Genomic DNA, 12058 nt, shown 5'->3' with positions numbered 1-12058 from the left:
ATCTTCCCCCCCCCCCCCCCTTCATTTTTCCCTAAGCAAACAAGCTTTCTGGTACTTCCTGCTGCTTGTTACAACAAGCCCTTTTCTGCTGATGCTATTTTCCGCTCAGATGAATGATAGAAGACTTCAAGAAATGATCACTCTTGGATGGCTGCAGCTGGGCTGGCTTCTTATGGGGTGATACAACTGTAGCCTAATCATGGGAAAGGCTGAAATATTTGGAATTAATTTCAGGATAGAGCCATGCTAGTCCCTGTGAGGGATTCTTAGAAACAACCAACTCTACACAGAAAAACTGGTCCAGAATTTGCGCTCCAGTTGCTACATAAATAAGAGCAAGTTCCAGGGAAAGGATTTACCATACTCTTTATCTGAGCTAGGTTTTGGAGCAGGGTAGGAAAAGCATGTGTTTTAAGCCATCGGCCTTTTCTCTGAATTGTAACATTTATTTACACATTTGGAGAATCTTGTGTAAAAACTGCAGCCCCAGTTTTCTTAGTTTCAGCCTGCAGAGGAAGTCAAAACATTAACTCTAAATTTATGCAGTTTTACAAGCCACATATAACGCTGTTTACGATTTAGCTGGTGAAAGTTTACCATTTATAATTAAGAGTCAGGATCCAAAGAAAAACATAAAGTCTCTGGAATGACACTGATGGTATAAAAGATCTGTGCTGGAAAACAGATCATCCAGGAGCTGATGTAACTGCTGCAGGAGTTACAGCTCTCCAGGGCTCTCTGTAGCCACACAATTATTGTCTGCTTTGGTTTCCATTTTCTGATTAAAGGTAACATGAGGAATACATTCCTACTATTGCTTTTACTTCATGCAAATGTAGTTGCCACAGGGATGTCAGGATCATACAGTAGAGACATTATTTCTGATATTGCAAGCAAGGGGGCCAGGCAACCCTGTAGCACACACTGTGAAGTTGCAGCTGGTGGGAACAGGACTTGGATGTCCTTCATTTAATCAATTACTTTATAAACAGTTAGTGCATTTTTTTGGGGGGGAATGATAAAATAAAAAACAACCCCACCATTCTGTTGTAATGCATCCAGCTGGCAACAGCTTTACAGTTAAGCAGAGGAAATTTTCCTCTTCTGATGTGGATATACTGACCTGACTCAAGACTGCCTGCAGTCTCCTCACTATGTCTTTGCTGTTTTTTGAGAAATACAGACATACCACTTTTACATATGGATCTTCCCATTTAAGATAAACACAGAAATTAATCCCCCAAACTAGCAAGTTCACTTTCTGCTCTGTAAAGGGAAAACAATTTTACATCTAATAGCTGCACATGTAGCTGTTGTGTTAGTGTGTGTCAGGAGAGAAGAAAAGATTTTTTTATATTTCTGCACACCTAAGAAACATTAGTTGACAGCTGGGAAGAGAGATCACAGAACTGTAGAATGTCCCACCTTTAGGTAGTGGCTCTTCCCATATTAATAGAGTAGCTGAAAGCTATTAACACAGAATGAATATCCACTTGATAACATAACAGGCAGAAGGATAGGAGACTCTCATCCGCCTAACCCAACCCCCTGCGTTGCATGGCTGGTCTCTCCAGCTGAATAAGGCAATATGGGCTGATTTTCTGCAAAGCCACATGGAAAGCCTCACCCTCACGTATTGAGGAGATAAAAGTTGATAAAAATAGATAAAAGTAGAAAAGTTGATAAAAAACAGTTTCCCATTGTTGGTGCCTTAAATTAAGCGCCTGTCACAAGATGATGTGAACAACTGACTCTCTCAAGTCTTCTAAAACATGGAGATGTGCTTGGTGGAGTCTCGGGACACTTTTCCAGAAGGGTAAGAAAGGGAATGGCAGAACAGCAGGCACGTGGCAGTTGCAAGCGAGCCCTGTCTATTTGGCTCTGCCAGTCCTAGGCAGCCACTGGAAGACACAATAAATTATTGAGAGCACAGGTTGAAGATACCACCTTCATTGATGTCCCCTTCCTTACCACAGCACAGCCTTACTTGGACTGCTCTGACTTACTTTAAACACCACTGCAAGACATATGTAAATCTAGTTAAACTGTCAAGAAGTTAATAAATACTCCCTGTCAAGAGCTACTGCCCTAGGTTGCATTCTCTCCAACTGAGGTGAGTAGACCAGCTGCAGAGAAAGGTACTAATTCAGTGTGAGAGTGTCAGAATTGGAAAATAATATAACTTTTCAAGTGATGGGAAAACAGCAAACAAAATCTGCATGCATCTTAGAGGATGCACGTTAATGCTCAGAGAAAGCCAGGAATGAAGGCTACATGAATTTGAAAGCTATCATGAACATTTTTTTATTTTTAATTTTTTTTTTAATTGCTTAATTCTCTCAAATTTGAGAGAAAGAATGCTTAGGTACACCCTGCATTTATAGGGAGCATGCTGGCTAGGTCAAGCCTGCCTTTTGCAGATAATGATAACAAAGTGTAGATATGAAGACAGCAGAAGCAAGAATTCCTATTGATTTACTTTTACAGTTACAAATACACATTTGAAAAAAACTTCAAGGTAAGAAAAAAAACAAACCAAACAACCCACACCAGAATTAATTATTATCATTTCTGAGTCAAACCTGTTCTGCTAACTGTTTTCTGTGGGCAATTGTTTTGCATATGCAGAGCCTTAGGAGGCATTCTTAGTCAAGCCCTACCCCAAAACAGAGAGTGGATGTTCTCCCAACTTCACAAGTTTTGATTCCTCCCAGCTCTCCTCTGCAGGCACACTTTTTTTTTTTTTTTAAATGGACAGGAGCAGTAAGAGTCTGTTCGAAGTCCCTACAGGGTGCTACTACTTCTAGATCTTTAATTAACCTCACAATAAATTTGTTTCTTTCCTTTTTCATAAAATGCTGGCCATCAATCTCTCTAAATGCCTGTCTCCAGTCACTGCTAGAGTTACAGCTCTGACATAAGTGATTTTTGACAAAATATAGGGATTATACACACTGCCAAACATCTTTCAAACTTGAGGGGGAAAAAAAAAAAAAAAAAAAAATCTATCCCCTGGGTTTCTGCCATTCATCATGCCTTTGCTAATTACAGCAATTAACTCTAACCAAAACTCAGAAGGACATGTCAGTTCTAGAGGGCATACAGATGTTTACTCAGAGTTCAGAAATTAAATATGTACTTAAACATCAACTGAAAACTCTGTCCTGACTTTCAGAGTACCATGGCGAAATGCCCAATCCATCTGACAAATCCAGCCAGGCATTGAGGTTAAACATGGACTGAAGTTCACATCCTTAAATATCTGCATTTGAAAACACTGGCTATTCTACTTTTGCTTCAAATAAACATTTTCTTAGCATTCAACCATCCTTTTCTTCCACTCTACTTGATATATCCAAGTTTTTTTAAAAAGATAAATGAATGACAGGTTTCCTGATAGAAAAAGAAAAAAAAAAAAAAAAAAAGGATTAATTCATCACTGTAGTAACAACTATGTAACTGCTCCAACAAATATGTAACATGCTCCAAAAATCTGAGTCCTGAGTTTCAAAACACATTCACCAGTTAATATACAAAATCAGGATTTTTAAAATAAAAAGTTTTGATTAAATGATAATTGAAATTTGACATTATTTATGTCAACTAATATTTTTTCTGAAATAATAAAACAAGTCCTGTCTTAAAATACCTGCTGTCTGCCTTTCCATATAAAATGTAGTGGTACTGTGGTAGAAGTGAAGCTGATTGACATGAAAGACATTGAGCTAGTTTACCATTTCAGAGTGAAATCCAGAAAAAAATGTGCAATCCATAAATAATTTCTGGTACATAACTACAGGCCAAATTTTGAAACAGTTAAAAAAAAAAAAAAAAAAAAAAAAAAAAGAGGAGAAAGGAATTTTTTTTAAATCCTGTGATTTTAAACCTAACCCAATGTTGAAGCCAGGGGTAGTCACACAGGGAACTTCCTAATTGGTGGCAAAACCTTGAGGATAAATGAAACATTGGACTGCATCTATTTAAAATGTTTCCATCTCACAGATAAGGAACATGGTAACTCTCCTAAAGCGGATAGAGCAAATAATCCAATCCTATAACCCTCTCATCAGTCATAGTGACCTGCAGCAAAGCTGACAGCTTTCCACGTCAACCCATCCTGGTTCATATTTTCTTCCTATCATATGACCTCTTCTTTAATCAAATAAATTCCTGTTCCAATGTTTTGAAATTATGTTTTTTTCTCCAAATAATCTAATCATTACATGATACACCATGTTTTTCCTTGATGAAAGCCCAGGAAATTTCCATTTATGCATATAATAAGCCTGTCTTTGCACATTGGGGTAACACTATGCTGGTGCAAGGGGTCAAAGCAGGTTACTGTGGCTTTCAAGGCTGACTCTTAAATCTGTATTTACCCACCTTTAACGTAGGGGACCTGAGTGTCTCTGAACGCAAAGGGAGCTGCAGGTACTCTGTTTTCAACTGGCTTGGTGCCTGACAGCCCTCATCAGGAACAGATCATTAAGGTGCTTATGGCTTTTGGGTCCCTCTGCAATGCTCTGGCAACGCGTCTGAAATTCTGACCTCCAGCCCCGACATTGATTTTGCTTACGTAATAATGCTAATGCCTCTCACAAATCTAAATGCATACATGACCACGGATGGATAGTGCTCTCACTACCTCCCCCGCTTTTATTTTAAAAAGGGACCAGCTGTAAAGCACTTGGTTCATACAATATCGATGTCCTCCAAAACCCTGCCCAGTCTCTCATTCAGAGAACATGATATGGACTAACAGCACAAACTACACAACATACAGAACACAGCATGAAAAATGAATAGTCTGTTGGAAATAGAGAAGTGCTGCTAAAATGGGAAGTGCTGCTAAAAGTCAGACACTTTTCCAAGAGGCAAAAGCCCTAGGGAGACTCCAGGCACACGCACCAATGGATCAACCAACCAGACGTAGCTCAGAACATAAATATGCAATCACACCTCACTGAAAAACATACCTTACTTTTTGCTCTTCCATGAGTTCCCAAAATACCATACTTAACCAGTTCACAGGCAGTATCCCACCCATTGCTGGAGATTAGCAGAGTGCTGCTGATTTATAGCCTTCCGTAAACCCAAAGACAGAACAGCCTTTTTGGTGGGATTTGCACATATGGAGAGCAGCAAATCTGCCTAGAGCATGCCTATATTTTGAGAAAAATATTTCTTGTGTTTATTTATTGGACTAGTAGCAAAACCTCTTACTTAAGAAAGCAAGTTTTATTTATTGGCTTTGTCCTTTACAGAATGCATCTTGCCTTCTGCAGGGTTTTTTTGTTTGTTTTTTGGGTTTTCTTTTTTTAATTTCTCTCTCTTCCATAACTATAAATTACCACTAGAAGACAGTATTTTTGTATTTACAACTACAATATCTTACAAGGATTAAGTAAGCCTTCCTTACAAATACACAGGTACAAGTGCTTTATTCCTGAGCTACCTCAGAAATGCAATATGCGTAAGAGTAAAAAAAAAAAAAGTAATTTTGGGTAAAACTCTCTGAAGGCCAAAGGCACAAAATATTTTATCCTAAATAGAAAGCATTTTTTCATACTGGATAAAAAGGAAAACACCTTACTAAATGGTCATTTTTACCCTGTAGTAAGGCTGGCCCATCTGGTCTAATGACAGCAAAAGGATGAGCATCAGTAACAGGAGATGCTATTCTTGAGCCACAACAGAACCAAAGCTCATAGAACTTAAATGGTAGCTTCAGGCACATGCTTCGAGTTTGGGCTTTTTTCTTGCTAAAGAAGTGACTTTTGGGACTCAAAGGGCTCAGATCTCCTTTATAAAGAAATTGTAATTTTTGCTTTCCTCAGAAAATCTGACATAAAGACAGGAAAATAAAGTAGTTATAGAACAATCAGTCTCTTAAATATGTATGTGAAGTCACCACATGCATTACAAAATATGGCTTAATACTTCAATGATCTGCAGACCTGACAGGGCAAATTTTTTTCTCCCCATTAACACTTTTCAAATAAAAACATCAGGAGCTGCTTTCAGTTGTCAAAACCAATGACAAAAGCTAATGAAAATGCAATATATCTCCCAAATCCACAATTTTCCCCCACAAAGATTACTGTTCATCTGGCACATCACATGCTGTTGAAATGGGGCAAAGGGAAAACTTGAGATCAGTAGCAATGCAGCTACTGATGAAAGTCTGTTGGTGCTTACTCTAAACCAGCAGACACAAGTAGCTTTACTGATGACATTTATTATCACTTTAGCATCACTGCACATCATCCTGCATTACTGTTTAACTGGACTACCCTCTCATAGGGTAGAGGACAAGAGGGAATGGCCTCAAGCTGCACCAGGACAGGTTCAGACTGTCTCTCAGGAAGGATTTCTTTCCAGAAGAGGTTGTCGGGTGTTGGAATGGGCTGCCCAGGGCAGGGGGGAGTCCCCATCCCTGGTTGGGTTGAAGAGTCAGGTTGACCCAGCGCTGAGGGATCTGGTGGAGTTGGAAACGGTCAGTGTGAGGTTAAGGGTTGGACTGGAGGATCTTCAAGGTCTTTTCCAACTGAGATGATTCTGTGAATCTCAGGATATGATGCTCTTACCCTGAGCAAGTATTTAGCAGGCTTGTGGGACAGCACATTTACATGGAAAAAAATTATCAGATTTAAAGCAGTAAGGATTCTATGAGAGATGGTTGCAGCAAGAGATGGCCAGGGATGTATGTTCTCCAGCATGCAAGCCCACTGCTATCAAATGCAACCATCCCCACACAGCTAAGTTCTGCCTCTGACCTCTGCGCCTCACATTGCTCTCAGGCTCTCATGTGCAAGGGGATTGTATTAACAGATGATCTCAAATAATTTCTAAAGGACAGCACTGTCAGCCACCTAACCAGGACCCACTTGCAGATAGGGGCACAAATGTAAGTGCTGCGGTCCATCCGTGGGGCTGCAAAGTGCAGCTGCTCTGGGGAGAGCTGCTGCCTGGCACAGAGGACAGCTCTCGCTGTCCCCACTGCCGGGCACTCCCGGGCAAGTGACAAGCTGGAGAGGTGGCAACTTTAGACCTAAGACACCTTGTGATAGGTCATTACAGACTGCTCTGTGACACTACCTGCTTTACTGCTTCAGCATTACGCACTGACATTTCCTCATGAAGGCACTTGCAGAATATGCTGCAGAGCTGGTAGCACCCACATTTCTCCAAATACTAGGAACCTATTTTTTTCCTTTGGAAAACACGCTTGCCCAAAATACAAAAGAACACCACCTCACCATCCAAAAAAAACCCCAACCAGCAACAAAAAAACTTCACTGAAACCCTTCAAGAGGATGTGGAAGAACTTCCTACTCTGGTGATTGCCCATTTCTTCCCACAGACTAAACACAATAGCTTACACCCTTTTCCACTGTGCTTTCTTGGAAGGAAGAGTATGCTACAAGAGAGCCAGCTCATCCTATAACCAAGCTTCCGACGGATCACCTCGCAGTTACATGTTCAGATGCCTTTGTCCTCAGGGGCCTAACTGGGAAACACCTGGCTTGACTGGCCCGATTCTCACAGCACCAAGAGGAGAATGATAAATATTTATAACTCCACCGAGTGGAAAAGAAAATGGTTTGCATGACTTGCTCCAGGCGCACAGCCTGACTCAGTCACAGGGCCAGGATTAAGTTTTAGGAGATCCCCACCTCCAGGTCCATGTTCAGCTTACCAGCCTGTGTATTATCAGCATTGTTGCTTCATGCCATGCTGCAGAAGAATGGTGAAATGCAGCTTTCTGTGCTGTTATGATTCACCTAATCTTCTCAGATTTATTAGGTATAACAGATAAGTAACATAAAATTTACAGAGAGCTTTCATTTTTTAAGCAATCCATTCCCATCTCTAAAGTTTCACCAGGAGCATGGTCACTTTGCTGGTCCAAACCTGCAACAGGCAGCTTAACTTTCATATCCTGTATTTTTAGTGCCTTTCAGGGCTAAAAGCTATGAAACAGAAAAATATACAGAGAATCAAACCCTCTCCTCATGGAACAAAGAAAATCCTCAGCATCAGCAGACAAAAGAGCTTCTTGTAGATATCCACGTAAGTCACAGGAATGACTTACAAGGCTTTGACCCAGCATATCCACATAGCTGTCCATCCCTGACATGCAAAACTAAAAACCTTTGCAATATGTGAGAAAAAATTAGCTTCATATTTCTACTTAAGAATTGATTGAATAGCAATTGATCCAGTAATGTGGATCTATATGCTGACAATTATCTATCTACAGATCTATCTACAGAAGGAACTTATACTAATAAAGTATAATTCATTACTGCTTTTCTTCCAAATTTATTTGCAATGCTTCCAACAAGTTTTGATTAATTGCTACAAGTACACGTATGGAACAATTTATCTGCACATTTACTAATCAGCTTTAGTCCCAATACACAAAAGAATTGGATTCTTTGTATCTTGCTCAGCCATTATTCCACTTGAGCCCTTGACGCTGGTATGTAAAAATGAAGGTGCACTTCCTCCTGTGCGCACATGCTACAACACTAACGTCAATCTAGTCTAACCACCAGCAGCTTTTTAATACAGCATTCATGGCATGATAACAGCTTAGCACTTGCTTCAAGGTGGGTAGCATTTGCTTCAAGGGTGAAGTCAAATAAAGCTTACCTTAACATCTGAGCTAGTCTAGACTAAATGGAAGCACTCGAATCACCTGCCTTAAGACTCCTGTGGACAGTGGCACTTTATCACATAAGAATTACATTTTTCAACTAAGAAAGGAAACCTAGGACTTTCAGGAACCAGCAGAACATCAGCCTGACCTTAAGAGCTTGACCTTAAGAGCTTGATGCTCTGGCCCAACCCTGCTGCCCTCACCTCACCGGTGGGAATACAGGAAGAGAAACCTCTTCTCTTCCCCCAAAGAACAGTGATTCTAATTCACCCCTCAAAAACTCCATTGTAAAAGATGAAAAGGGTGTTGCTCGAGTACTGCTGTATTGCAGTGCCCTGTGATTGCCATCTGGCTCCTTGGGTTGCCTTATTTATAGAATGGGTGGAACAAGAAAGTGACTTTGATTTATAACCCCCGTATTTTTTTCTGTTTTTTAACAAATACGGCCCAACCAGTACAAGCAGACTAGCTCCAGGATGTTCAGAGGTCTCTTGCCCAATAGGTTCAAATACCTGGATCAGTCTTCTGTATGAGAAATGAGCAGTTCAGGCTACCTTTAAAAAGAAATACCTACAGCACTTGGAATATAGTTTCCCAATTCCAAGGGGGAAAGAAAATACTACACATTCCCATGGCAGAACATTTTACAATCATTATTTCACACCATATTCCCAATATTCTCCAATGACTGAGAGAAAACAGCATAATGAAGAAACCCTCACCTAGGCACTTTCAGTAAGAATCTGGCCAGGTATCTTTTCTAAGAGACTGACCTATATCCTAATTGTTTTTTATGAGACAATGAGAAGCTCTACAATTATCAAGTGTACTTTGATCTTCACTGATACCTAACAGCTGCAGGTAATTACACACTGTGCTGTACCTGTTCTAGGCTTATTCCTTTTCTATCCTGTTATTAACTGTTCTCCTTTTGAACTTGCAGCATCTCTTACTCCAGCCTCCAAAATGGAAGAAAATGTCAACACCAGCTTTGAAGAAGATTTTGAAGGACAGGCGACACACACAGGCAAGGAAACTAACTGCTTTTTTTTTTTTTCCTAAAGATAAGCTAAAATGTCCCTGTTCACTGGGGAAGCCCAGAATTCGAGCAGAACCAATTGGTTTGTCACACCCCTTGCACAGAAACATAGGCTTCAAAGCCAATGAGAAAGTATTATGGAGTGACACCCCTACCCCTCACAGAATGGCCAAATTGATCTTTGTGCCAATCCTCCTCATACATGAAGCAAATGGCAAACACAGAAGACATCTGAAGAAGCCACCAACAGCAATGGCACAATGCAGCTCTTGTTGGTTTATTGCTTCAGTCATGAACAATGGTCTTTCTTCCTCCAGGGAAGAGAAGAAAACAAAACAGCAACAAAAACCACACTCACACACTAGAATTAGGTTATAAGGTTTCACTACAAAGGCTGAATTATTTTTTCCTTTTATAGAAGGAACATTCAGTGCTAAAAGTGAACCTATAAATCCTTTTGGCAAACACAGCACAGCATTTAAAGCTTTAAAAGCATCCTTGCTCAGAATCACAATTCTTTTTAATCCAGCACTCAATCACTGTGATTTTTATGAATACTGACATTGTATTCAGCTCTACACACAGGTACCACTTCATCCCACCCCACCAACAGGTAACTATATGGCAATCATTCCCTCCCTGTGCTCTGGAGGGCTCCTTTTTCTTTGTGCTATAATAAATATAGCTCTTTTAATAACTCTGTCTGGAGTTATTTCCCAAGCAGCCTTTGTGTTGTTGGCTAAGATTACTGTATGTATATTTTTAGGGACCCAAATGTAGGGCACTAAATCCACAACTAGGCTTCCAAATAGTTCTGGAAATCAGGCTACCGTACTGTTAGCACTATGCCAAGTGGTTCAAGCTAATTCCTGCTTTGGAATCTTGTTTGCAAAAGATCAGGTCACCTTCCGTTCCCACTGAGGGGTGTAGTGCCTTTAGGACTTCAAAATGTTGAAATTTAATCCAAAACAGCCTTGGTAACTGGCAACACCACGTCTCTCACAAGAAGGAGAGTTGCTTACCTAGCCTTTTCTAAATTTTCCATAAAATAAACCTCACCACTGAAAGCACTAAAATAGTCCTTGTTTTTCGTTATAATCTAAGATGCAGATTAAAACATTTAATTTTGAAAAATACCACTGGAATTTTGAAATTAATTTATTTTTCTCATTCCAAAATTTAACTGCTTTAATCAACCATCTCCAAAGACCAAGATCTGCATTACAATCAGAATTATCATAGCGTTTGCCTTACAGGTTACTCTTCCAATTGAACAGGTATGGTTTTGGTTTTTGTTTTTTTTTGTTTTGTTTTGGTTTGGTTTTTTGCTTTGTTTTGTTTTGTTTTTTTTTAAAAAAAAAAAAAGTTTCAAGTGTCCTGTATTCTTAGTTTTACTAGAAGTCCTTACACATTTTATGTATTCAAATACACTGCCTATAAAGAAATGCAAAAATACTTCAACGAAACACTAGCTTTGACCAGAATGACAGTTTTAACAAGTTTCAACATCCTCATCCTCATTAACTACTCAGAGTTCATCAAAATCCTTTTATAGGATCCTGATAGGAACCAGACCACCAAGCAATCCAGGTTTGGAAAACACTTCCTTCTTTTGGAGACTAATGTAACACACTGGTCCCAGAGCTCTGGTTTTCAGCACTCCTGGAGAGTGCTCTGGAAGGAAGAGGGGTAGACAGATAAACTGCAGCACAGAAGGATGAACCAACAAAGAGCAGAACCTTCTCAAGACAGTTTCTTGTTGCAGCCAGTTTCTAATCTAACTTCATCTCTCTTAGGGCCCAAAGGTGTGATCAATGACTGGAGGAAGTTTAAATTAGAAAGTGAAGACAGAGACTCTTTATCCTTGAGCAAGAAAGAAATTCTTAGACAAATGTCTTCACCACACAGATCTTTCAGTAAAGATGATAAAGACAGCAGAGAGAGATTCTGCCGTAAGGTAAGAGAAGAAAAGCAAAATAAGTTCATTTTGATTCTATATATATAAAAAAAAAATCCTGAATTTGCCAGACTAAATTCTTTTTCTACTTTGCAAAGCTCACACAACAGAAACAGAACAAATGCATGTGCAACCATCTATCTAGTCCTGTCTCAAGCAAAGACTAACTTTAGTAAATAAGCATATCACACAACACAAGAGTTTGACCTTTCTTCCTCCCTTCCCCTGCCCCAATGGTCTATCCTTGGTTAAGGCAATGGAAAATTTTCAACATATTTAAAAATTTCCTAGTCAAAATATTCTGAGCTGTGAGCCTCAATCTCACTTACTATCATTTACCACTTGTGAAAGGGGGGGACCCTAAACCCAAAACCCCACAGGAATTAAACTCTGACCC

At 39.7% G+C, this 12058-nt stretch overlaps 1 protein-coding gene across 1 annotated transcript in view; it reads left to right on the top strand.

The window, feature by feature from the left end:
- The window catches only part of PDC (phosducin), a 19498-nt gene that overhangs the window by 6372 nt on the left and 1068 nt on the right, over positions 1-12058 (top strand). Inside the window, exons 2-3 of the mRNA XM_026853770.1 lie at positions 9609-9692; positions 11501-11661. Coding sequence (XP_026709571.1) covers positions 9632-9692; positions 11501-11661 — 222 coding nt within the window. The 5' untranslated portion in view covers positions 9609-9631. The remainder of the gene's footprint in view (positions 1-9608; positions 9693-11500; positions 11662-12058) is intronic.

The sequence above is a fragment of the Athene cunicularia genome (genome assembly GCF_003259725.1).
Source record: "Athene cunicularia isolate RWA chromosome 8 unlocalized genomic scaffold, athCun1 chr8_part1, whole genome shotgun sequence".
Lineage (NCBI taxonomy): Eukaryota > Metazoa > Chordata > Aves > Strigiformes > Strigidae > Athene > Athene cunicularia.
Note: the sequence above shows the minus strand (reverse complement) of the source record. Positions and strands in the feature narration are given on the sequence as shown.